A 25,394-nucleotide genomic window follows, 5' to 3' on the forward strand; every position below is an offset into this window, starting at 1 on the left:
ATAAGGCACTCTGATACCCATAGGGTCTTGTGACAGTGCGCACTATAGAAAGCGGCAAAGATAAATAAATGTGTAACTTGGAGACAACCTCACTTAAACACAATGAGGCCTGCTAGACTAGATAGCCCGGGGCCTGCTCAGCAGTGAAAGCCTAAATCTGGTGCTAACCGCCAGACAGGGGTGTTGTGCATGCAGAGTCTGGGCAATGGGGGTTGATGCCAAATCTGAGGCATGCTGCACACAGAGTTTAAGGTCTGGGCACACTGTATGCAGACTGAAGCTTGCTACACACAAATATCCAGCTGCATGTAGGTCGAGACTGAGAGATGAGGCCTGAGGCATGCTATCTAAGAAGGCCTGCTGCACCCAGCTACATCATGCACACAGATGCAAGCCTCCTACATGCATATCGTGCACAGCTAAACTGTGCTCACTGATGCAAGCCTCCTGCATGCACACAACATTGAACTTAGCAACACAGACGCAAGCCTCCTGCACGCAAACCGCATCACACAGCTGCATAACCTGTGGTGTCCACAGCCACACACAGAACAAACCTGCAGTCTATAATACACAGACAGTAAGGCCTGCCGCCATAAGGCAGCACAATAACTGAGGCCATATATGCCAACATTTCAGAAGAGCAAAGAGGGAGATTAAAAAAAAAATTTCGGGAGAATGGGGCCTTGAATCGGGTTACTGGCATGTATGGGCTTTGGAAGTGTGCTGCTGCAGGATTGGACATTTGAAACACAAATGTACATTCTTTTTTCTTACCTTTCAGAAGCATGGAGCATAATGGCAGGCAGAGAGGGTGATGCAAGTGTTGGGCACTGGCCTGGCAGGTTGCTGGCAGTGCATGCACCGTCCTCCCCCCCCGCCCCACCACCCTATGTGACAGCCGGGGCTGAAACAGCTTCCTGTGAACACATACAGCCCCCCCGCCCCAATACCCCACAGGTTTTTAAAAGACCATTCCCTTGTTAATGGCGCTTTGTTGGGTTTTCACCCCTTCTAGAGCCCCTGCATGGCCACTCTGACTATTGCTGGAACAATAGGCACTTTACACAATACAAAGCCCTGTCAGCTGAAACCCCGAGGAATCGGATTTTTGCTTGCAGGAATCGGGAGGCGGGATACTAGCCTTGAAATTGGTAGTCTTACGCCTGAATCGGGAGGGTTGACATGTCTGACTGAGGGGCAGTTTGAGGCCTGCTGCACTTGGGGCAGATACCTGATGCCTGCAGTGCTCAGACTCAGGCAGAGCTCAAGGGCACACCAAACTAAGCAGTTACTAGTCTTTCTGCAAAGTTGTGTAAATTTACTTTTAGAGGAGCACGTGGATGTAATTTTTGATATTTATATGTTTCCCTTGCGTTCATTGCTTGATTTTGCTCGCAAGAAAAGTTTCACTCATAGTCGTTGAATGTCACTCATAAATAAACTGAAATTATGAAAATGTCACACATAGCAATCTAAAACCTTGGCAGCTATGTAATAAAGAGGAACAGTTTCTGCAACAATATTACCTGGGCCAGTCTCCAGCTTTCCGGGACTGTCCCCGCAAAAACGGGACAGTTCGCAACTATGCACTATTATTCGGTGAATGAACACAAACTACATAAAAGTAAAAAATCCAAAATGGAAACTTAAATGTTCTTCCTGATTCATTATCATTTTGACATTGGGATTTTGGTCATTTTAACATACCTCGGACTATTGTCAGAAAGATAGGAAGTTCAATAGATATTAAAGAACAAGTCTATTCGTAAAATATGGGATACATCATGTACACCTTTGCTATTTAGAGGCCACACTGGATGTTTTAGACGGGAATTTCTATCAGAGATTGTCAAGTGTTTGATTCTAATTACTCTTTTACGGTGGTACCCCGCACTAAGGCTGCAGTGATGCATACTTAAATGTTAACTTAACGAAGGAAATAATTCCATTCCAAGATGGCCGCCAGGTTTGTTCCCAAAAGCGTTAGTATGGAGAAAACAGACCCAGAGTCGTTGTTAATCACACTTGTTTTAAGTTCACAGAGTAGAGCCTTGCAGTCTGGTAACCTTTTGTTTCCATTAACTATTTCCAAGACCCCACCCTTTGCGATCACCTGGCGTCGATATGCGTCTTGGGAAACGCTCCACGCTTCGTGACGTCAGCTCGTCGCCGAATGCCGGAAGTTTTTGGGTTCTTCACTGTGGACACTCCTGCTTTGGGACGTGATGGCCACGGCCGGGGGGCAGCAGTGGGTGCTAGTAGAGATGGTCCAGGCGTTTTACGAGGTGAGCGTTCATGGGGTAGGAGATCGCCGAAACAGAGGAAGGGGGGCAAAAGGAGAGAGGCTTCTCTACTGTTAACACTAAACGTACGCTAACTAAAGGGTAACTCGGCAACCAGTCACGTGGCACGCGGACTCTTTTGTGAGACGGGACCGTTCACTCGTAGATGGGAGTGGCCTTCATAGCCTACTGTCAAGGTGGTAAAATAATCAACCTGCTGTGATATAAAGGCACCCAGTCAAAATTTGTGGGAGGCTGTGGCGGTAGATCATAGTGTCGAACATTTAAAGATATCATGATTGCCAACAAAGTTGATTCCCTAAGTGATTTTTTGTATTCCACTCTTTGCACGCGACCTCTCAGGTGTTTCCGGACTTATCGTCTCAATTATATTTTGCCATTCTCTCGGTTTTTCCCCCCTTACCTTCACTTATTGCATTTTAATGTATGTTTCTGTGCTTACGACAATCTGCCAGGTGTGTAGGAGACACTACATTTCCGGGGAGGGGGCAAGGGTAGCCTTGGGGACTTTTTATTGATCCTATTTCTAGAGTATAGAAAGTGTCTGTCGTGTGGAAGCCGCAAGCTTTGATAAATGTACAGTCTCATGGTTCTGAAGTGAACATAGCAAAAATGTAGGGGATGTCCAAAGTCTGTAATTATTCTTTATTGTTAATTACATTTTGGGAAGTAATAAGCAAATATGTGAAAAAACACGAACCTTGCATCTTCAGAAACCAAGCAAACAAGGGTGGAAGAGAAACAAGCATTTGCAATGCAATCAGTCTTGCATATGTGACAGAGCTCTTGGTGTTGGAAATGACTGTTTTTTTAATTTTTGTTTGCATTAAAGTGTTGATATTTTCATACCGCTATTGCCATTTGTATGGGAAATAGGTTAAAAGGGAGATGAGACGAGAGTAATATACAGGCTGAAAATAAAGTAACATCTGATGGGGAGTGCAAGTTTAAGTAAAACATGTGAAATGTAAGCAGAAACAACCTGTTTACCTTTGCTCTTTTGCACTTCTTATTCCAAAATTGATGAGCGTTTTTGCCTGAAAAGTTAAGGACACAACTACAGGGCCTGGAAAGGACCCTTCTTAATATCCATTTTTTATATCCTTGCAAGATGTATGCAATATGGTTTAAAAAGACCACATCCCTGAACACAGTGCTGTGCTACACATTTTAAAAAGTAAAATACGGAAAACAGCTGTTAAGGATCTCATTGAATGTTTTCCATTCTATGCATCAACTGGGTATTGCAGTACCTACAGAAATTTTGTGCTTCCCTACCTGAGGAAAACCATGTTGTTCAATGAAAGGTGAGACAATGAAAGTAGCGCTTCACTGGCAAACTCTGTAAAGTGGCGCTAATGTGTGGGGTTGTGAATAAAACTAATCTGGCCACTTTGCAACCACTTTGTCTTGCTTTATTTATTTTTTGTATTTTGAACCTTTTTTTAATATATTCTCCAACCCGGGCTGCACTATGGAATAGAAAAAGACGAGATTTGCAGCCAAAATGTTTTTCTTTTTTGGATCTATTTAACAGGGGAGCAAATAAAGGGGAGGAAAGAGGGGGGTAAGAGTAGTTTGTCGAAGTCATGGTTTTCAGCAAGTGAGGCAGAACTGAAAGAGTGGGGAGAAGAGGGAGGAAGAGTGAAGGGGGGAGAGCTGCCAGCCGGAGACATGAACACTGTAGGGAGGTCGGTGGTGTGAGATGGGTGTGGTGAGGGAGGAGGGGTTCATCATATTCACTTTTTAGTGCAGCAGAAACCCATGCGATTTGTTGGATTTATTGAGAGCAGACCAAAGACGAGTCTAGGAGCAAACCTAATGCAGTCAGCTAACCACAGAATCACGTTGCCGTCCAAAACATGAAGCACGGCGTCTGTGAAGCGAGCACCGTGCAGATACACAAGCCGGGGAAAGTAAAAAAAAAGTGCGCAGGAACTAACATACATAAAAACTAAGAGTGAGACCATGCGTAACAGGGGCAGTTGCTGGGAGAGCTCAAAACATCAAAAGGCAGGACTAATTCAGCATTTCCACCAAGCAAGAGCAGGCATTTAAGAAGGGTGATAACGTGAGTCAATAGAAAAGATGAGAGGCGCTTTAAGCACATATTCTGGATACAGCATGCCTCGCAGAGCAGCGCATTTACTGCCTAGGCTCGACTTTAAAAGGAAGAATAAACAAAATCTTTTTAGCGACATTCATAAACCTCAAAATGCAATTGGACAAATCGGAAACCATTCTTTTTGCTACAGGCAGTTATAATAAAATCCTGAACTTTTGTTTGAAGTCAAATATTTTCTTGCGCTGTTCAATGTGGAGGACACATTCTTCTGCTATTGTTTGGATCACAAATTATTTCATCATCTCTTTATATATGTTGTATATGGCATGATTCAGTCTTTTCTGGACATAATTGACCGTACCCAAGTTTCCAGCTGGCGGAGTCCAATGAAGTGTCTTTTAGCCTCAAAGAAGATATTGGAATAGCCAAGATAATCTGTTGTAGCTTCTCAACCTATGTTTAATTTTTTTTAAAGAAAGCTCAGAAAGCTCTCTGTTGGTTGCATTTTTGCAAACTACATCTGCATGTTCTGCCCTTGAAGAGTACTTAAACATACTTGATAGTACAGTTAACTCGGGTGAGGGTAGCAAAGAGTCAATGTCTTGGTTTTGAGCAACGGTGTCTTGTGTGTCTCTCTCTGCCCGTTTTTGAGGATTTAGTCCATACCACCATTCTCTAAAATAAGCCCTCAGACTTTTTGAAAGATAGAGCTGGAATCACTCATTGGAATTTAATGAGTGTGATTAATGTGTCATGCTGTAAGGAACTCACCATCTCTCTATAACCTCGGATAAACCTTGACTGCTCACTTTTGGAGAGTTAGTTGTATAAAGGCTTATTGAATTGGAATGTAATCATATCTTAGGCAATGGGGCAGCAATAAAAATAGCAGTATCTGTTGGACTTGGCCCTCTATGCAGAGTCACCCCCAAACATTTTGTCGTCTACCCTCCTGTTTTCCTAACTTATTTCTGTTGGCTTTTAGGGCTCTGTGCACTGTATCACTGCTAACTAACGATAAAGTGCTTGTGCTGCGTCTCTCCTTTTAAACATGGTAAAATTGGCGTGCATCCAATTGGCATATATAATTTACTTATAAGTTCCTAGCAAAGTTGTACTGCTTGTCCCCAGGGACTGTAAATGAAATGCTTCTAGTCGGCCTGCAGCAACTATTGTCACACCCTTAAGTAGCTCTTTAAGATCAATCAAAGTACTTGTAAAGCACGCTACTTACCCGTGAGGGTCTCAAGGCGCAGAGGTGAGGGGGTGCCGCTACTGCTCGAAGAGCCAGGTCTTGAGGAGTCTTCTGAAGGCGAGCAGGTCCTGGGTCTGCTGTGGGTGGGTAGGGAGGGTGTTCCAGGTCTTGGCGGCGAGGTAGGAGAAGGATCTGCCGCCGGAGGTTGTTCGTTGGATGCGGGGGACAGCGGCGAGGGTGAGGCTGGCGGAGCCGAGCTAGCGGGTGGGGCTGTAGAAGCTGAGTCTACTGTAAAGGTAGGCTGGTCCGGCTTTGTGGAGTGCTTTGTGTGCGTGGGTGAGGAGCTTGAAGGTGATCCTCTTGTCGATGGGGAGCCAGTGTAGGTCTCTCAGGTGGGGGGGTGATGTGGCTGCGGCAGGGGACGTTGACGATCAGTCGGGCGGAGGCGTTTTGAATGCGTTGTAGTAGTCGTAGGTGTTTGGCTGGGATTCATGCGTAGAGTGTGTTGCTGTAGTCCAGTCTGCTGCTGACGAGGGTCTGTGTCACCGTTCTTCTTGTTTCGGTCAGGATCCACTTGTAGACTCTGCGGAGCATGCGGAGGGTGTTGTAGCAGGAGGAGGAGACGGCGCCGACCTGTTTAGACATGGAAAGGGAGGAGTCGAGGATGAATCCCAGGTTGCGTGCATGGTCGATGGGTGTCGGTGCTGTTCCCAGTGTGGTCGGCCACCAAGAGTCGTCCCAGGCTGAGGGGGTGGGTCCGAGGATGAGTACCTCCGTCTTGTCAGAGTTCAGCTTCAGACGGCTGTTCCTCATCCAGTCGGCGACGACCTTTATTCCCTCGTGGAGGTTGGTTTTGGCGGTGTGCGGGTCCTTGGTGAGGGAGAGGATGAGCTGGGTGTCGTCGGCGTAGGAGATGATGTTGAGGTCGTGCTGGCGGGCCACTTGTGCAAGGGGGGCCATGTAGACGTTGAACTGCAGATGATGTCGGTGGCCTCGGATCGGAAGGGCGGGAGGCGGACGCTCTGGGTTCTGCTGGAGAGGAAGGCCTGTCACTGCAGCTTGTAGTGCAGTTTTAAACTGCCATTTCGACCTGGCAAATTGAGCTTTGGCCAGATCTAAACCTTCCTTTTACATTTGTCATCTATGGATTAGGCCCTAAACAGCCCATAGGTCAGGGTGTAGTGTATTTAAAAAGTTGGCCATGTGCTTCAAGTTTTACCTGTCCTGGTAATGAAAAACTCTTAAATTCATTTTTTACTACTACAATGCCTGCCTCTCCCATAGGATAACATTGATTTACCTTATTACAGTTAGAAAGTGATAACTTTCAATTGGGGACATGTCAGATGGTCAAGTTTGGTGTGCAAAGAATTGTAATTTAAAGCCCTCTTTAATGGTAAGGTTGGATTTTAAGTCACAATTATGAAAATTACACTTTTACAAAGTTACTTATTAGGGTGTTGGGCCCTTATTACAAAGCTAGACCAGGCCTCCTTTAAACTTTTGTATATTACCAGAGTCTAGCTGACCTTATTAAACAATCACCATTTGTTGGTCAAGGTTAAGTAAATTGTCTTGGCCTGGTAATTATTCACAACCATTTTTACAATTGTTATATACACTTATACATGTCCTAAGTAACACATTCAAACTATTTTTGTACACTTAAATCTACTCCACCAAAATGTACACATTTTCACTACTAAGCGTAATCGTGCAAGAATGACAGTTTCTCTATATGTGTCTATATTTTGTGCATGAAAAGCAGAACAAAACTCAATAACACTCTTATTACCAGTCAACAGTTTTTACATAATGTAGAGGTTATCATCGCTGTGATTCTCTATGCTGTGAACCTATCGCTGTGAAAGTCTCTCAGGGGTTCCCAGCTGTTTTAATTGTTTTGTGCTTGCTAGTTCATTGTTCAACGCGTTTCGAACCTCTTATTACTTTGGAGTTTTTGTTCTCGTGTAGGAAACGATGATCGGCCACGCCAGAACTTGAAAAGAGCAAATAATATCGATGTTACACAATGAACTAACAAACAAAAGCGGAAAGAAGGCACAAATTGAAAGGATAGAGTTTGGCAGTAGACTGATTGGAGAAGTCAACGTGAGTGTACAACTACAAAAATGAGAACACAACCAGTCAGGGTCCTGAAGAGAATCCCAAAGTAATAAGAGGTTCGAAACTCGAAGGCGGAAATATTTGGGGAGCTCCTTATCCGAACCTATCTGTTTAGAGGGCATTTACAATGAACTGGCAAGCCCAATATAATTAAAACAGCATTGGAACCTCCAAGAGCCTTTTACAGCAAGAGGTTCACAACATAGAGAATCACACTGATGAAAACCTCTACATTATGTCAAAACTGTTGACTGGTCATATGAGCGCTATGTAGTTTTTGTTTTTTCTGCAGAAAGTATAGACCTATGTTGAGAAATTGTTGTTCTTGCACAATTACAACTTAGAAGTGAAAAACTGTACATTTTGGTAGAGTAGATTTAAGCGTACAAAAATTGTTTGCATGTGTTCCTTAGGACATGTATAAGTCTATATAAGAATTCTAAAAATGGTTATGAATAATTGTGAGTAAATACACAGGCCAAGACAATTAATTTACTTGGCGTTGACCAAAAAATGGTGATGGGTTAATAAGTTCAGTTAGACTCTGGTTATATACAACTTTTAGAAAGTTGGTATTTTCTTGTTCTAACCATTTGGTACCTTTGTCTTGAGTCACACGACTGGGTGTAGTTGGCCTTTGCATATTCCTCCCAGACAGTAAGACAAAGGAGATTGGGTGTTGGCAGAATGGGAGGAGCATAGCTGTTCCCTGGCTTAATACCATTTCAAAGGGGCTGCCTCAGCACACTTACAAAACACTTGACACCAGTTTATTGTCACCTCAGATCCTTTGGAGCCCGGACTGGCCAGGAAATGAAATTCCAGAACCAGATGTGGGGAAATCTAGAAGTTTATCCCACTTCAAAGGCTGGCACCAGTTATAAATACTTTACCCTCAGACCAACTCTTCAGTACACTGCTGGAGCTGTGGAAGACCACAGAAGGACTGCCTTGTCCAAGGCACTGCCCTGCTGCTTGAGCCCTGCTTTGTTTATCAGAGGACTGCCCTGCTGCTACCAAAGGACTGCCTTGTTCTCCAGAGGACTACCCTGCTTATTGAGACTTGCCTTGTTGCTTGAAAGAGAGAGGGCCATCTCCTTGAGCCTAGAACGACCAGATTGACTCTAAGGGCCAGGTGTCATCTGCTGCCTAATTAGCAGATTTTAACAAAAAAAAGATGTTTCTAGTTTAAACGGTTCAAAAGTTACAAAAAACACAGCACCACGTGTTACTGCATAGTGGAAGGCCTTTTGCAAAGGTTAACTGGTAGCCTTTCTGTTGCTTATTGCTATAGTTTGGTACTAAACCGGTACTAATGAGGTGCCTGTAAAGCCCAGATAGTATTAACAAGTGTAGAAATGACAAAATAATGAAGTATTACTTCAAATTAAGTTGCTGCATTACGCCACATAATTTAACTTTTCTTGCTGCATAATTTACTCAAACCTGCACCATAATTTGGTCCTATCCTGCCGCATAATTCTAGTGGCCCTGTATATAACTGGCGCTCATATAAAGCACTCCAATATTTCTGGGTTGAATTTGCATTATATTTCAAAAACTGTAGAAAAAAGCTCTAAGAGGTAAAAATAAAGCCTTCACAAAAGGAACGACCAATAGATGCACATTTGCTGGCTGATTTGTGCAAAGTGAGATGAGAGAACCTGAATAATTTGCTGTTTCTCTGCTTAAATTTTGCGATCTTAGGCAAATATTAATTTCACCAATACTTTTCCCCTCATTTTCACCTATGAAAGCGTGTGAAAATATGTGAATTCAGACTACCAATGGTAGAGAGCTGTCACTTTTAACAAGTGGTTCTCAGTGGAGTGCTATAATGTCAAAGCTTCCACATCTTAAAGAAGTACACATTTTATTTTTAGATTTGAAGAGACTTTATATTCTACGTGATGTTTGTTGTATGATTTACATAGCAAATATCTTCAGGACTCTGCTCGTGCATGGGCTCTAAGATCCAAGCCAGACCCTTGGCTCAGCTCTTACTCCTTTATCCCTGCTAATTTGTTGGCTTGCCTATGCCTAACGGGAATGCCCATGTACTGCACATAGAACATACCCATGCTGCAAAGTAGCACTTAGCTCTTCTTTCCATTACGTTAGGTAACTCTCCCATGCAAATCAGGATGTGTGTTGGAAAGTAAACTACAGCACAACACTTTATCCAGGGTTTGCATCACTTTTTTTGTGACGCTAACCTGGTGAAAAAAGTTAATTTCCCCTGGAGTCCGTGGCGGCCAGTAATTTTATCAGGAAGAGGGCACATATACACACTCACACATACACACTCACACATACACCCATTCACAAGACTCACTCACTCAATGCACATGTATACATACATACATACACGCACCATCATTAAAAAATACATTTTGCTTTCAGTACTGCTGTCTGTGAGGGAAGCTTCGGGGGGTCCCAAAAGGGTTGGGATTGCAGCCTTCCATCATGGGCTGACCGAGGGTCAGCCATGGAGGGAAGGCAGCAGTCCCTCACTCTTCGCAGAGTGGGATGGGGTCAGTGAGACTTCTGAACCCACCCGACTCTGTGACGACGTGTCCCTGATTGACACTGGGCACTTCATGCCATAAAAACTGAAGCACCCAGGTCAGAGGTAATCAGTGACGCTACCCCTTGTCATGAGGGACAGGGCATTTAGGTATATTTGCCATGCTGAGGAGGTCACACCCACAGGGCTGTGAAATCCTCAGCCTGGCAAAGTTCAGCCAGGAGGCTGAGTATTTAGCGCCTCCACAGCTCCTAGCTGTCTGCCCTGAACAAGAAGTGTGTCTGTCAGGCTGACCATTGCTCAGCCTGATGGACCCTCTTCTTGCCAGGGGACTAAGGTGGAAGCAGTGGCCATTCAGCATGTATGGACGTGCTAGCCATGAGTATTTCTGTACATTTTCTGGCAGTTTATCTTATAGTGTGTATAGCATGTAATATATGTTTGAATTGTCCTACATACACAGTGATTTGACTGTCAGGCTGGGACCGCATCGGTCTATAAACACACAAGTCACTTGTCCCCAGTGCACCAACTGGTAATATATACAGCTATCTGAAATAATCATTAACCTAGAGGTGGGAGAACCGCTGAAAGCTTAACCAGACTTTAGCCTGAAGCCGGACCCTGGTTCTGATTGGCGTCCCGTAGGAAGCCAAGGTTTCATGAGGCTTCTACCTGCCACCCTCACTCTACCCTCATGCACAAAAAGGTAAAGCAAAACATTAACATTTGAGGTAAAAAGGAGAGGCAAATAAATACCAATTTAGTGGCTGATTGGTACAAAGTGAAACCAGAAAACTAGGATTAACTATGGCTTCCCCCCACTTAACCAAATGTTGTGATATTAGGTAAATATTTTATTTTACCCATCTTTTTTTCTTCGCAGTTGCATATGAAAGCACTTTCTAATACATGAGTTCTTAGTACCAGCTGTGCAAAGCCTATGGTGTTAAATTTAATAGACTATAATGCTGCTCTATCTATTAGACTGTGGGCTGCACAAAGGATTTACATCACAACTGTCCGGACAGGAATGGTTCTAAGTTCATGTTTAAAAGCTATCACTTTAATAAATACTTCTCAGTGCAGTGCTAAAATGTGACACATTAAATACAAAGGGGCTTATTTACCAGCCCCTTGCACCGCTGCTGCGTAACACCGCAGCACAAGGGGCTTTTAAAATAAGCCCCTAAACTTCTACATGTTAAAGAAATGTACTTTTTTGAAATTTGAAGACTCGTTTATCATATTGTAAGTGATGTTTGGTGTATGATTTTCATGGCAAACATTTTCAGTTCTCTACTCATGCAGAGGCTCCAAGAGCTGAGTCAGACATTTAGCTCGGTTATGACTCGTTTCACCCTATTAATTTGTTGGCTCGCCCACCTCCATATTAACCAACTGAGCTTTAGTCTCAGAATAATGGATTTCCCACAGATCAGGGACTACCAAATTATGTGGCTGCATTGACTAAATTATGCAGCAGTAAAAAGAAAACTATGCTGCATAATGTGACACTTTTTGTGATGATATTTCTTCATTATATTGGCATTTTTACAAATCAACACTGTATGAGCAAATGTTCCAGCTCCTTAGTACCGTTTTAATGCTTAAAGTGTGCATATGTTGTATGTGGTGATCAAACTTGTGCTTGTACCATGTGATTCTATGGCTCTTATGCATGAACTTGAGGTGAAAAGGATCGACTGGTTGCTCTTGACTGATTCTAATATATGAATGGGATAGAAGTGTGTTGAGTGCCTTGTGGCCTATGTTTGCACTATTTTCGTATGAGATAAAGGGTATCGCCCTTCAGAAGTGCAAACAATGTTTCACACAGTTAAAAGGCACATCAGATCACCCAGTCTCCTTCTACAGAAGCTGCTTTGAGGGCAAGTGGTGAAGGTTCCCCCAGGTCGGAGGAGCTGCACAAATGGCGATTTCGCTGGGCCGACATTGTGTTGGGAGTCGCTGCCGCCCCTCAGCAAGGCGGGTGGCATTTGGATGTGGCGGGGACGTGATCCCGAGGCACTTTTGATTTCCTACAGGGGCGTAAGTCAGAAGGCCCACGATTACCCGTCCATAAAAGGGGGCGTAAAGAGGCGGTTGGGTCTTTCGCGCCCGCACCGCTCTCGCCACACAGCAACCAGGGGACCAGGAATGTCTTCGTCCCGCCCACAGTTCCCATAGCAAATAGGGTTTTGCTTTTCATTTTGTGGGAGTACTTGTCTTTCTTGTCTTTAACTTTCTAGGTCGATTGCTGTTGTCGTAGTTTGTTTTGTAGCCTTGCAGGTGAAGCTGTGATGGGGAGGGGAAGGGAGGGGGGCAATTTGGCATTACCTTTTCCATACCTTTGCATGACGGAGAGGTAGTGGGACCCTCCTACGGGTTGCTGTCATGAGGTCGAACAGTGGATCAAGGGGTGCGGGAGTTAAGAGCGATCTCTGGCATCTGGCTCTACTGGCCAACCACCAGCGCATGCGTAGTGGACATGAGGCCACTGGCCCTTGGGGGAGGGGGTGAAGAAGTGATGGGTGTAGGGAGTGCCCGAGGTGGTTTTCCTGGTGGGCAGATGGGCCCTCCTACACAGGTGTACCCCCGAGAGGGGATGTGGGAAGTTGAGGTACTCCCCTAAGGAGGGACCCACCACAGTTATTTGGGGGGAAAAGTCTGGGCCTGGGCCAGGTAACTATCATGGGGACCAGTCATGATCTCACTCGAGGGCATAAATTGGGGTACGGAGGAACGTGCCCAGATAGTGGGCAGAAATAGGATGTCTAGTGTCTCTAAGGTTAGGCATACATCACCATGTGTTAATAAAGCTGTAAATATTAAAGGTTACTGCGTATGAATAATTGAAGTATGTGTTTTCTGCTAATAATGTTTTTGTTTAGTAAAATACGCCTGGGACTTACGACCCCTAATCAAAAGGATTGTGCATCGTTTATGTCTAAAGGGAGTGGGGGTGGGATGGATGTGGCTGGGTGTGTGGTGGGGGGGAGGCCTCTTTGATGCTGGGCCATGTGCGACACAACAGTACTTGCAGCACCCACAATACACTTAGCTAAACACAACTATTACTTGGAAGGTGAGCAGATGGACAAGGAAGGCAGGGCCATTAAATAAAATCATTTATAGAACCTGATGACACAATATACCTTTTTATCATTAAAGATTCTGTTTAAATAGTTTTTTGAATAGTATATCTTATGAACGGTTTTGAGGCGCTAAGAAAAGAAAAAGTCATTAACATTTATATTTTGTTGTAAATATTTGTTACAGCTCCTTGGGGATCACAAGGGTTGAGAAAGCGCTATGTAAATGTTGATATAATAATACATTGTAAATGTCTAGTTCGCTTACATTTTAAAGGAAACTTGCATTACCTCTCCTTTTTAATAAAGTGTCACAAGGTACTACTGCAGTGTATTTGTAAATGGGGAGAGATATGCTAATTGGGCCATTCATCCCTGTTTATCTGTCCTCACCAAGCCTGTGACACCTTGCAAGTGGGCTGAAGAGTTGAGGGACCGCAGGGGACACAAGAAGCAATACAAAAAGAAAAGCCTCCATTACTTTTGAAAAACCTTTGAATGGCTTGTAAAGTACTAAAGTCCAGCACACACATCAGATAAGAATCATCAGTGTCCTGGAAGCATCAGCAGCCCGGGCTACAGCACAGGAGATGGGTGTGGCAGGGGATCAGAGGCCCATTTAGTGCAATGGGCATTGCGTTCTTGCATTTGGGAAAAGAGACATGCTAACTTAGTCAGGAGCCTGTTTAAACTTCGTTCGTTTTTCAGTCTCCCATGCTTTAATGCACTGAAAATGAATTAACTTTAAACAGGGACTGCTGCGTCGCTGTCTCTCTTTAAACTGCAGGGTCGTTTCCCCCCCCCCCCCCCCCCCAGCTTTTCCCCCGCATCCACCTTATTGCAAACTCTGAGGGGGATATATCCCCCCACACATCCTACGCCTATGAAATCTGCTATACAGCGATATGTAGCTCAGCTGGGGCTAAATATCTGTTTGTAAGACAATGCAAAACACAAATCAATTGGACATGGCCACTGACAATGAGCCCCTGTAGTGACCGCCGTCAGGTTGTTTTGGTGTAAAAAGCAAAGCTGGAATCTCGCAGTCCCATTCAAAACTCCTTCAAAGAGGCTGGTAGGTGTTCCGGTATTCTTTGTTATCCTTACTCCTTAACATTCATGTCCAAGTCATTACTCATGAGGTGAGTCCACGGTATCATAGGACTAAAACCAGGAAGTAGGAATGGTTGTGACCGTGGCATGCTTCTTTAGCCTGCCCTGGCTGCCCACAAACATTCCTGAGCTACCAAGCTCTCTGAGATCAGCAGATCTAGGGAGAGCGGACTGAATGACTGTGAGGAGGACGATAAGGACTAGGGGTAATGAAGATTACTGGTAAGTATCAGGAGTATTTTGCCTATGTCCTTGTCCTAGTTATTACTTGTAAGAAATACTAAAGCAAGTCAGGCTGAAGAGTACAAATTCTACAGAAAGCACTATTCTACTCCGCCCAAGAGGCTGCTATGCCTCTTGTTGATCTACCATAAATCTTCTCGGGAATAGGAATTTTGGAAATCTCTTAAGCCAAAGAAATGGTTTTCCTCATTCACCTACGTTTGGACATCTCAAAGGCTTTATTACCCCTGTTAACTTCACTAACTAAGTGATTTGTTTTCCTGAAATCCTTGGTCGATCTAAAAATACCAACAAACGCTCTCCGTTACATCCAAAGAATTAAACATGCTTTTCTCTTGTGATGACTGATAAGCAAAGCAAAAGAGGGAAGAAACATGTTCTGCTTTCAATGAGATACAGAGAAAGTTAGTCGGAAAACCCTGAGTCAATCCTTAACAGACTTCTATAATCAAAAATCCTTAAGCATGGTGCTTTGCTCAATAATACTCTTGATTCTTCTTCTGCTGGTTGAATTTATTGCAGCAAGAAGACCTCCTTTAGTGTAAGCCTCTTAAGTTCTTCTATGGCTAAAGGCTTAAAGGGAATACCCTTGTAACGCCTTAAGGTAGGACCAACGACCAGCCCAAGGTGGTAAGGAGTACAACAGGTCTAGAGATAAAGCTTCTCAGAAATCTAAATGTCAGATTTGTTTTGTCTGGGGAACCTCCCTATGGTACTCTGGATGCCCCTATCGCTGACCTTTGCACTCCTAATGTTGCCACTGATAAGCCTTTATTGAAACCTTCCAACAGAAACTGCACCAATTTCATAATCTATGGGACAACTTTGGTTTCTCTGAACACCATTTCTGAATATTCCTGCATGGACTAGAATATGCTGCCAAAGTAGACTCGTGTTTAAATTGCTGAATTACAGATTCTAGATGAACAGCGATCCTTTACTTCATAACTCAATACTTTCGACTTCCAGAACGAAACTGTGAAGTGATCTAGCAGAGGTGAAACCTGGTTTGCTCGGGGAGAGGGAAATAGAGTAATTTTCCAAGAAGGTAAGAGACATTGACTGAAGAAGAGGAAACCATGATTTTCATGGCCAGTAGTGTAGCACTTCTATCACTTCTGCATTCTCTCTCTGGATCTTTAGAAAGAGTTTGGGAATAGAGGGAAGGCATAAAGACGTTTGCAAGGCCACTGAATCACCAGATCTACCCCCCATGCCCTTTGGGTTGGAAACTGCACAAAATATCTCCAGTTGAGTTGTGAGAAGCGAAGAGATTCAAGAACAGATATCCGAACCTGTGGCATCTCTCTAAACACCCTTAGTGAGAGAGACAGATCTCAGGATGTTAGAAACTTCCAATGCTAAGCATCTGCTAAAACAATTGTCCTTCCGTATCTGTCTGTCTGTTTCACCCAATTTCCCATCCTTAATGCCACCAGATTCAGGGAAGAAGATTTCAGTCCCCTCTTTCTGTCGATGTATGGCAATTGAATGTCTGAACCAGTGCATAGTGATGTTTCAGAATGTTCTGAAAGATATTTAAAGTTTCTCAGACTGCAGACAATTCTCTCCAGTTTGAAATTGATAGCTTGTGTGTCATAGTCCATCTTTCCTGAGTCCTGAAATTTACACTAGTCACCCCCCATACCTGCTAAACTGGCATTGGTTGTTCGGATATAGGGAGGTTCGGGGATTCAAATGAAACCCTGTGGTCAAGCTAGACGTCCTAAGCTTCCATAGAGGCTGCATTGAGATCTGCCTTTTCACAGAAATTGTCTTGTTGTACTCCATTGATGGCAGCATCCAGAACTTCAAGAGATGAGTTCCTAAATGTCTTATGTGTAACGTTGCCCTTGTGACTATAAATACACAAGATGCTGTGTCCCTTTATACACTCATCCAGAGTCCTGATGATTCTTTTTTTCGGTGAGCACATCCTTATCAATATTTAGATTGGCTGTAAGGATGGCTTTTCACTTCTTCTGACTTCCTGATAAAGAAATCTTCATCCTTTTATAATCTGATTTCTTAGGGACATCCTGCATTCCCTCCATGGTGTCCAGTAAAATATATTAACTCTCTCCCCAAGAATCGTTAATATCAGGATCTCTGGCTCTTCTTGATCACTTTCTAGTAGGAGATTGATCTGAATCATGAGCCAAAACAAACAAAAAACATTCAGCTGCCATCACATATTCCTAGGGCTCAATGTGAGAAGGACTTCGCACCCCTCACAGCTCAAGTCACAGCTTGGGCTGTTCAGTTAGCTGCAGTCCTTGTAGCAACTGGAAGCCTACTGCTCTCATTTGTGCAGAGCCCTGTTGTTGAAGCCATCTTGGGTGCGCCGTTTTTGGGTGGGAGCAGAGACACTCCTGGCGCCTTGATCTTGGACACTGCAGCATCTGGAAAGTTGATCAGAGAAGGGGTGGCTACTTTACCGACTACATTTCTAGCTTTGTCTCATGGCCTGTGAGGTCATAATCTGGGATAGTAAAGATGGGACTGTGGTCTACTTGTGCACCACTGTGGCTGCTGAGGCTTTGTGTCACTTAAAGTTTGCTGGCTGCCTTCCAAACTACTGCAAAATGGACCATGGCTTTGCACTTGTGGCACTTTTCTGGATCAAGGGGGATTCTCAGCAACATACATGGGTGATCTAGGTCTTTATTTTGAGCTGCGAGGGAATGATCTATGTGTGGGGCTTGGGATTTGTGGATGCAAAGATTTAGGTCTGGACCTTTTGAAAGGGTATCTGTGTTTGTGCTGGTGACATTTTGAATATTTACTGGGATTCTTTGGAGCTTGTTTTGGTGTTTTAGATTTTTTAAGTGTGTGTGTGTTTTGTTATTCTGCTCACAGCAGCGGGCCAATGTGGTATGTTTCAGAGAGCTGAAGATGCTAGGGTAATTCCTGTTAACACAATTGCTTTTCCAGAAGTAATGGTTTCAAGCTCATAGGTGGCTTAAGTATTTATTGCTAAGATTTTTGATAGCTTGACACGTCTTATTTCACTGCTCCTGGGAGAAGATGGTTGCAAAAACAAATTGAAGGCGGGCTCCTGACTTTATCTTTAGGAAAAGATGTTTCCGAACCCATGATCACAATTAAAAGACACAAATTATCCAGTTAAAAGGCAAATAAGTATTCCCCCTAAAGGGATTTAATTGAATCTAGGAAGCAGTGTTTCTTAAAATGGATACATCTTACTTTGGTAATAGGATTCTGTCTTACATTTCGATTGTATCATACACAAATTAAATGAAAGGCCTGCCTGTTCGGCCTATCTTAGTCAACATTGTGCAACGTCTGAAATAGAACTAAATCATAACTGACTTTCGCTGTATTCTGACATACTGATACTTTTTGTACATGTGATTTCAGTTTGCAAAACAAATTACACGCCCTATGTTTGACCTGCATAACCGGAAACAAGCGAGTACCCTAACTTACTGTCCAGGAGGCTTAATACAGCTGATAACATGTAGTATGTTTATTTTTTGTTAATCATTGTAGGCTCCTGCTTACCATCTAATTTTGGAAGGAATTCTAATTCTTTGGATCATCAGGCTAATTTTTTCCAAGACTTACAAGCTTCAGGAGCGCTCTGACCTTACGGACAGGGTAAGTTGCAAGGATGAACTTGCTAATTTATTTTCTTGTTTTTCCTTATTTGTGTTCTGGCGCACATGCCCATTTAAGTTCCCTTGTGATGGATAGATTTCTTGTTGAAAGATGTAAAAACATATATCGAGTAAAAGCATGCACGTGTCCACACACACCATTTTAAGAGCGAACACTGATAAGTAAATAGCTTTCACTTATGTATTCAGCACGCACACATGGAGCATGCAGGAAGATCTGCAGATATATATATATTTATTTCAAAATGTCCAACAAACCATTGATAAAGCAAATAACACAGGGTGATATTCACACTAGGGGAGCACCAGCTGGTGTGTGTTCCTTAAAGAATTTCTTTATGATGTACATTTCAGGGACAAAGGGATACATGTAGAATATTATTGTAGTTGCGTTTATATAACTTTTACAACCCTCACGAGACATTAAATCACGTTATGCCAAGCAGCATGCTTCTGCAGAAACCATGGTTAATGTTGTGGTTATTGTTGGTTATTGGGGTATGTCTTGTGCTCTCGAGGAAACCATTGCAGGCATTTGCTTCAGTTTCTTTGTGGTAGATTAAATTAATAGGGGTTAGGCATGTTCATTAATGGGGTATATATGAGTTTATACAAATAATTGGTGAGATTAATAGATTGGCAGGAGGATATTAGGTTGTATTAGGTTGTCACTGAATGGTTTTAATGAAGGAGAGGTTGTGATTTATGAAAATGAGTGTGGGCATTTTGGAGAAATATGAAAATGGAGATTAGGGAAAGCATTCATGTGATTTAGTGTAGGCTCTACTCCGAAAGAGACAGCATGCAGAGGCTGGAGAGTAAAGAGAGAGTACTGCAAAAGAAAATTAGTGACGACGCACAGCTCTTTTTAAGTTGAGGTCAGTTTATCAGGCATGGTTTTAGGAATACATTGGGAAGAGACTTTTAGCGAGGACATGCAATTTGATGATGCACAAGTGTAGAAACAAAAGTTATTTGACCATGTGAGATGGCCTTGTATTAGATACTAGAAACAGGCTAATGGTCTGTCTACTGCTAAGCTACATCAATACCACTGCTTCCAGAACTACTTGTGCTCGGTCCTTCTTCCCCGTTCTGACCCTACAGTTGAATTAATTTCCTAGGCATATAAGTTCAAGCCTCTTGCTGGCTTTTATTGGACGAACAAGATGAATAGGCAACTAAAACACAATTAATATAATTTTTTTCAAACCGGTTTCCGGCTCAAGTGCAGTGGACAACAGTGTTTCACTATCATTTATAGAATTTCAACCCAGCCATCTTTACAGTGTGCCTACATGTGTTATGTGGACTACAGTGTAGCATTCTTTACTGTTGACCGTGGTGTGTTGTTACTGAATGGGCACTCACAATGCACTTCTCAGATCCAATGCGTGTATTTACTCCAGAGCCCGGGTTATGTTATGTTAATTTAACATGCTATAGCGCATGAATCACACCCAAAGGTGTATCTCGGCACTTCGCTTTGCACAGGAGCATCAGTGAGCTTTGATTTAACCTGCCCTGCAGCCTACTAATGATCTGTTTATAAGATGGCAATTTTCCATTTCAGGGAGCTATTCTTCACTACTGGGGTGCTGAGGAGAGGATCTATGCCTTCGTATATACAGTTTTGCTGTAGTGAGGGCTATAGATAACCATAATCTCATATGGAAAAAATAATCAAGCCCTATCATGTAGTGGCAGTCTCATAGCGGCATTGTAGGCAAGTCAGCGGAGTCTGTCAGTATATTCCGCAGGGTTTCACAAAGCTGGGTCAGGACTCGCTAATTAACTTTAAGAACATAATAAACAATCTTTACTTGCAGAATCAAATAATACAAATAAATTACTTGAGAATTATTTGCATGTGCTTCCTGGTAAGACCCACACATGAAATCTGAGGCAGTGGGCTTAAGTGCATTAACTCCAGTAAATGTAGAAAAAATGAGTATTTACTGCATATTTTATGCTGTTTTCTAAGCCTTATATTCGAAAGGTGAAAGCTTTTAAGACCTCTCATTATACGTGATAATTAAACGTTCAAAGAAGACTAAGGGGCAGATGTACAACCCTTTTTTGTGGCTTCAAATGGGAGAGTGGCCCGTTTGCGACTGCAAAACAAAAAAGGTTTCAGGCATGTACAAATGCTATTTTGCGAGTCACTGACTAACAAAATAACATTTGCGACATTTGCTATTCGGAAGGGGCATCCCTTCCTTATAGCGAGTCACCATGCCATGTACTGTTTTGCAACCGCATTTGGGGTCGCAAAACACTCGCAGTTTACCACCTACTTGAAGTAGGCGGTAAGCCACTCTCAAACAGGAAGGGGTCCCCAGGGTACCCCCTTCCTCTTTGTGAGTGTGTGCGTAAATATTTGTTAAGTAGTAAGGTGTGTGATAATATTATCACGAAGGGCGCGCTCCTTTAACATGAAACTTAATGGTTTCTTTACTAACTTTCTTGTGGAGATATATTCAATCAATCACAATCAGTCATTTGATATTTATATCATTCTTTATTCAATTATTTTGTATTTCCCAATTCGAAAATTTTGATGATTCATTCCAATCATGAATTCATAAATTGCGTTTCAGTTATACCCAATGCATTTCGGGTTATCCAACTAACCCTTCATCAGGGGTCTGTGGGAAAAACATACAGGACCTTAGTATTCAGAACATAACATTTAAATATCATGCATATATTCTGTTTTGAAAAACAACGATACAAGTTCATATTGTATGCTTTCTAAATCAGTTGAGTCGTGTGATACAATAAAAATAAACAAGGAAATGAAGGTAAAAATGATGGTAAAAGTAATGATAAAACTAATACAGTTACATACAAATACACAGTGTACTGGTCTGTTTGAATTATCGTGATGTGCCTCTGTTCAAAGGGTGGAAACATGGAACGGGTCTAAAGGTGATGCGTAAGCTGAAAGCAGGGTTAAGAAAAAGGATCTAGATTGGGATTGCAATGAAGCTGAGTTAAATGAAAACGAGCCTAAATTGGAGTACGAGTGCTCGCAAAGTTATCATGGTGGAAATCCCAGTTCACACTGATACAAGTGCGGAAAAAACAAAACTGGTAACGTAGGTATTAAACGGGTCGCTAAAGTTAAAGCCCTGTGAAAGAAGAGACGGACGCGGGGCGAACTTACTTCATACAACGCGCTGAAAGTTTCCGGGATCGGTATCGGCTGGTTCAACGAGAAGCCAATCACAGTGCTTCTTCTAAAGGCAAAATAAGTCACGTGCGGTGACGTCATGCGATAGCGCTGGGGTATATAGTGACCCTATTGGTTTATAATGGTACATGATTGGTAAATGTCAATATAAATGTAGAAGGTGTTGCGATTACATATTACTCTCAATCACATAATGCATCCTGTGCTAATAGTGCTCGGTCGGTTCTGTTGACATGCTGCGTTGCCTAGGGAACTAGGAGACGCATTCTGATTGGATGGTGCTAGTTAAACTACGGTCACGTGATATCGCATGTTGCCGGTCGGGTGGATAATAAAGATTGCAGCGTTGTCAATTTCAAGCGACAGCCTGTAAGACAGAAGCTTATGTAACTAGACGAAATGCGGTGTGGTACATAGTGTATATGCATTCTCAACACAAATTTAAACGCAATGTGAAAGCAATGCTAATTAATTACCGAACGAAAAAATGGATTCCAAATATAAAAGATTTCCAAGCAATAAATGTAAATAAAATGCAGCAAACTATGACTTAAATAGATGATTATGATAATGGTACATCATGATGCTGTTAACCATTGTGACGCTGTTAACCATTAGTTCAAGAAATCCGCCCGTATATATCCTGGGTTGAGAAGGGCCTGAGGTCTGAGCTGTGGTAGTACTCCATGATTATAGATCAAGAGAATCATAGGAAACATGAAAATTCAATTCGATCGTTCATCCCTGCGGGCTGCAAGGAGTTCAGTTTTTTGATCCAAAAGAATTCTGCCTTTAGGCGATGTTTAACAGGATCCATGTCGCAGCGATGTGGGAGTATCTCAAGTATTGTGAATCTCAACTGTGTAATTTGGCGATTGGCTTGGAGCCAATGCATAGCTACAGTAGATTTATTGTTCATAGTTCGTATATTGCTTTTGTGTTCTGACATTCTCACTTTGATTTTACGTTCTGTCTGTCCAACATAAATCTTTCCACAAGGACATTTGATTGTATAAATGACATTAGTGGAGTCACATGTTCCTTAGTACTGCAAATCAATGTTATGACCTTTGGTCGGGTGCATGAAGACGTTGCCAGTAATTACATTATTGCAATGAATGCAATTTTGGCATTTGGCCATTCCTTTAAATAGTGGCTTTACTTCCTTTTTGGTAGATAGTATCTCTTTCAGGTGTTTAGATCTTTGGAAAGCAAACGTAACATGTTCATTGTATAAGTTTTGTAGATCTGGTTCAGTTGTGATTAAATCCCAATGTCGATTGATAACTTTCTTAATCCTTGATTCTTTTTAAACGGATGAATTGAGACATGGGTAAATGTTTTTTCAAAGACTGAGGATGAAAGATTTGGAAGAGCAAGCTGGAGTTGCGGTCTGTAGGTTTCTTAAATACTTTGGTATGGAGTTGGTGATTAGTGATGGTAATTTGTACATCCAAAAAGGATATGGATTCTTTCTCTATGGTATGAGTGAATTTGATTCTGGGATTTAGGTTATCCAAAGCAGCTATGTTAGCAATAAATTGATCTTTCTTACCTCTCCAGATTAGGAATATATCGTCACTTCAGATGTCAATATTTTAAAATCATCATTAATGGATCAACATCAACAATATCTACAAAGAGGATATCCTATAGAAATTTTAGAGGAATCCCTAAAAAAAGTGGAGAAGCTACCAAGGGAAAGGCTTCTTAAATCTTCAACTCAAATGGCAACACAGAAGACAGTGTGCGTATTAAAATACTCAACAGCGTCCCAAAGGATTAAGAAAGTTATCAATCGACATTGGGATTTAATCACAACTGAACCAGATCTACAAAACGTATACAATGAACATGTTACGTTCGCTTTCCAAAGATCTAAAAACCTGAAAGAGATACTATCTACCAAAAAGGAAGTAAAGCCACTATTTAAAGGAATGGCCAAATGCCAAAATTGCATTCATTGCAATAATGTAATTACTGGCAACGTCTTCATGCACCCGACCAAAGGTCATAACATTGATTTGCAGTACTCAGGAACATGTGACTCCACTAATGTCATTTATGCAATCAAATGTCCTTGTGGAATGATTTATGTTGGACAGACAGAACGTAAAATCAAAGTGAGAATGTCAGAACACAAAAGCAATATACGAACTATGAACAATAAATCTACTGTGGCTATGCATGAGCTCCAAGCCAATCACCAAATTACACAGTTGAGATTCACAATACTTGAGATACTCCCACATCGCTGCGACATGGATCCTGTTAAACAACGCCTAAAGGCAGAATTCTTTTGGATCAAAAAACTGAACTCCTTGCAGCCCGCAGGGATGAACAATCAAATTGAATTTTCATGTTTCCTATGATTCTCTTGATCTATTATCATGTAGTACTACCACAGCTCAGACATCAGGCCCTTCTCAACCCAGGATATATACGGGCGGATTTCTTGAACTAATGGTTAACAGCATCACAATGGTTAACAGCATGATGTACCATTATCATAATCATCTATTTAAGTCATAGTTTGCTGTATTTTATTTGCATTTATTGCTTGGAAATCTTTTTTATATTTGTAATCCATTTTTTCGTTCGGCAATTAATTAGCATTGCTTTCACATTGCGTTTAAATTTGTGTTGAGAATGCATATACACTATGTACCACACCGCATTTCGTCTAGTTACATAAGCTTCTGTCTTACAGGCTGTCGCTTGAAATTGACAACGCTGCAATCTTTATTATCCCCCCGACCGGCAACACGCGATATCACGTGACCGTAGTTTAACTAGCACCATCCAATCAGAATGCGTCTCCTAGTTCCTTAGGCAACGCAGCATGTCAACAGAACCGACCGAGCACTATTAGCACAGGATGCATTATGTGTTCGAGAGTAATATGTAATCGCAACACCGTCTATATTTATATTTGCCAATCATGTACCCTTATAAACCAATAGGGTCACGATATACCCCCGCTCTCTCATGACGTCACCGCACGTGACTTATTTTGCCTTTAGAAGAAGCACTGGGATTGGCTTCTCGTTGAACCAGCCGATACCGATACCGATCCCGGAAACTTTCAGCGCGTTGTATGAAGTAAGTTCGCCCCGCGTCTGTCTCTTCTTTCACAGGGCTTTAACTTTAGCGACCCATTTAATACCTACGTTACCAGTTTTGTTTTTTCCGCACTTGTATCAGTGGGAACTGGGATTTCCACCATGATAACTTTGCGAGCACTCCTACTGCAATTTAGGCTCGTTTTCATTTAACTCTGCTTCATTGCAATCCCAATCTAGATCCTTTTTCTTAACCCTGCTTTCAGCTTAAGCATCACCTTTAGACCCGTTCCATGTTTCCACCCTTTGATAAGAGGCACATCACGATAATTCAAACAGACCAGTACACTGTGTATTTGTATGTAACTGTATTAGTTTTATCATTACTTTTACCATCATTTTTACCTTCATTTCCTTGTTTATTTTTATTGTATCTCACGACTCAACAGATTTAGAAAGCATACAATATGAACTTGTATCGTTTTTTTCAAAACAGAATATATGCATGATATTTAAATGTTATGTTCTGAATACTAAGGTCCTGTATGTTTTTCCCACAGACCCCTATTGAAAGGTTAGTTGGATAACCCGAAATGCATTGGATATAATTGAAACGCAATTTATGAATTCATGATTAGAATGAATCATCAAAATTTTCGAATTGGGAAATACCAAATGATTGAATAAAGAAAGAATGATATAAATATCAAATGACTGATTGTGATTGATTGAATATATCTCCACAAGAAAGTTAGTAAAGAAACCATTAAGTTTCATGTTAAAGGAGCGCGCCCTTTGTGATAATATATCACACACCTTACTAT

At 42.1% G+C, this 25,394-nt stretch overlaps 1 protein-coding gene across 1 annotated transcript in view; it reads left to right on the forward strand.

The window, feature by feature from the left end:
- The first annotated feature begins 2,037 nt into the window (after positions 1 to 2,037).
- Positions 2,038 to 25,394, forward strand: part of SPTLC1 (serine palmitoyltransferase long chain base subunit 1) — a 302,110-nt gene continuing 278,753 nt past the window's right edge. The window contains exons 1-2 of the mRNA XM_078675619.1: positions 2,038 to 2,288; positions 18,185 to 18,292. Coding sequence (XP_078531745.1) covers positions 2,229 to 2,288; positions 18,185 to 18,292 — 168 coding nt within the window. The 5' untranslated portion in view covers positions 2,038 to 2,228. The remainder of the gene's footprint in view (positions 2,289 to 18,184; positions 18,293 to 25,394) is intronic.

The sequence above is a fragment of the Lissotriton helveticus genome, chromosome 2_1 (assembly GCF_964261635.1).
Source record: "Lissotriton helveticus chromosome 2_1, aLisHel1.1, whole genome shotgun sequence".
NCBI classification, from domain to species: domain Eukaryota; kingdom Metazoa; phylum Chordata; class Amphibia; order Caudata; family Salamandridae; genus Lissotriton; species Lissotriton helveticus.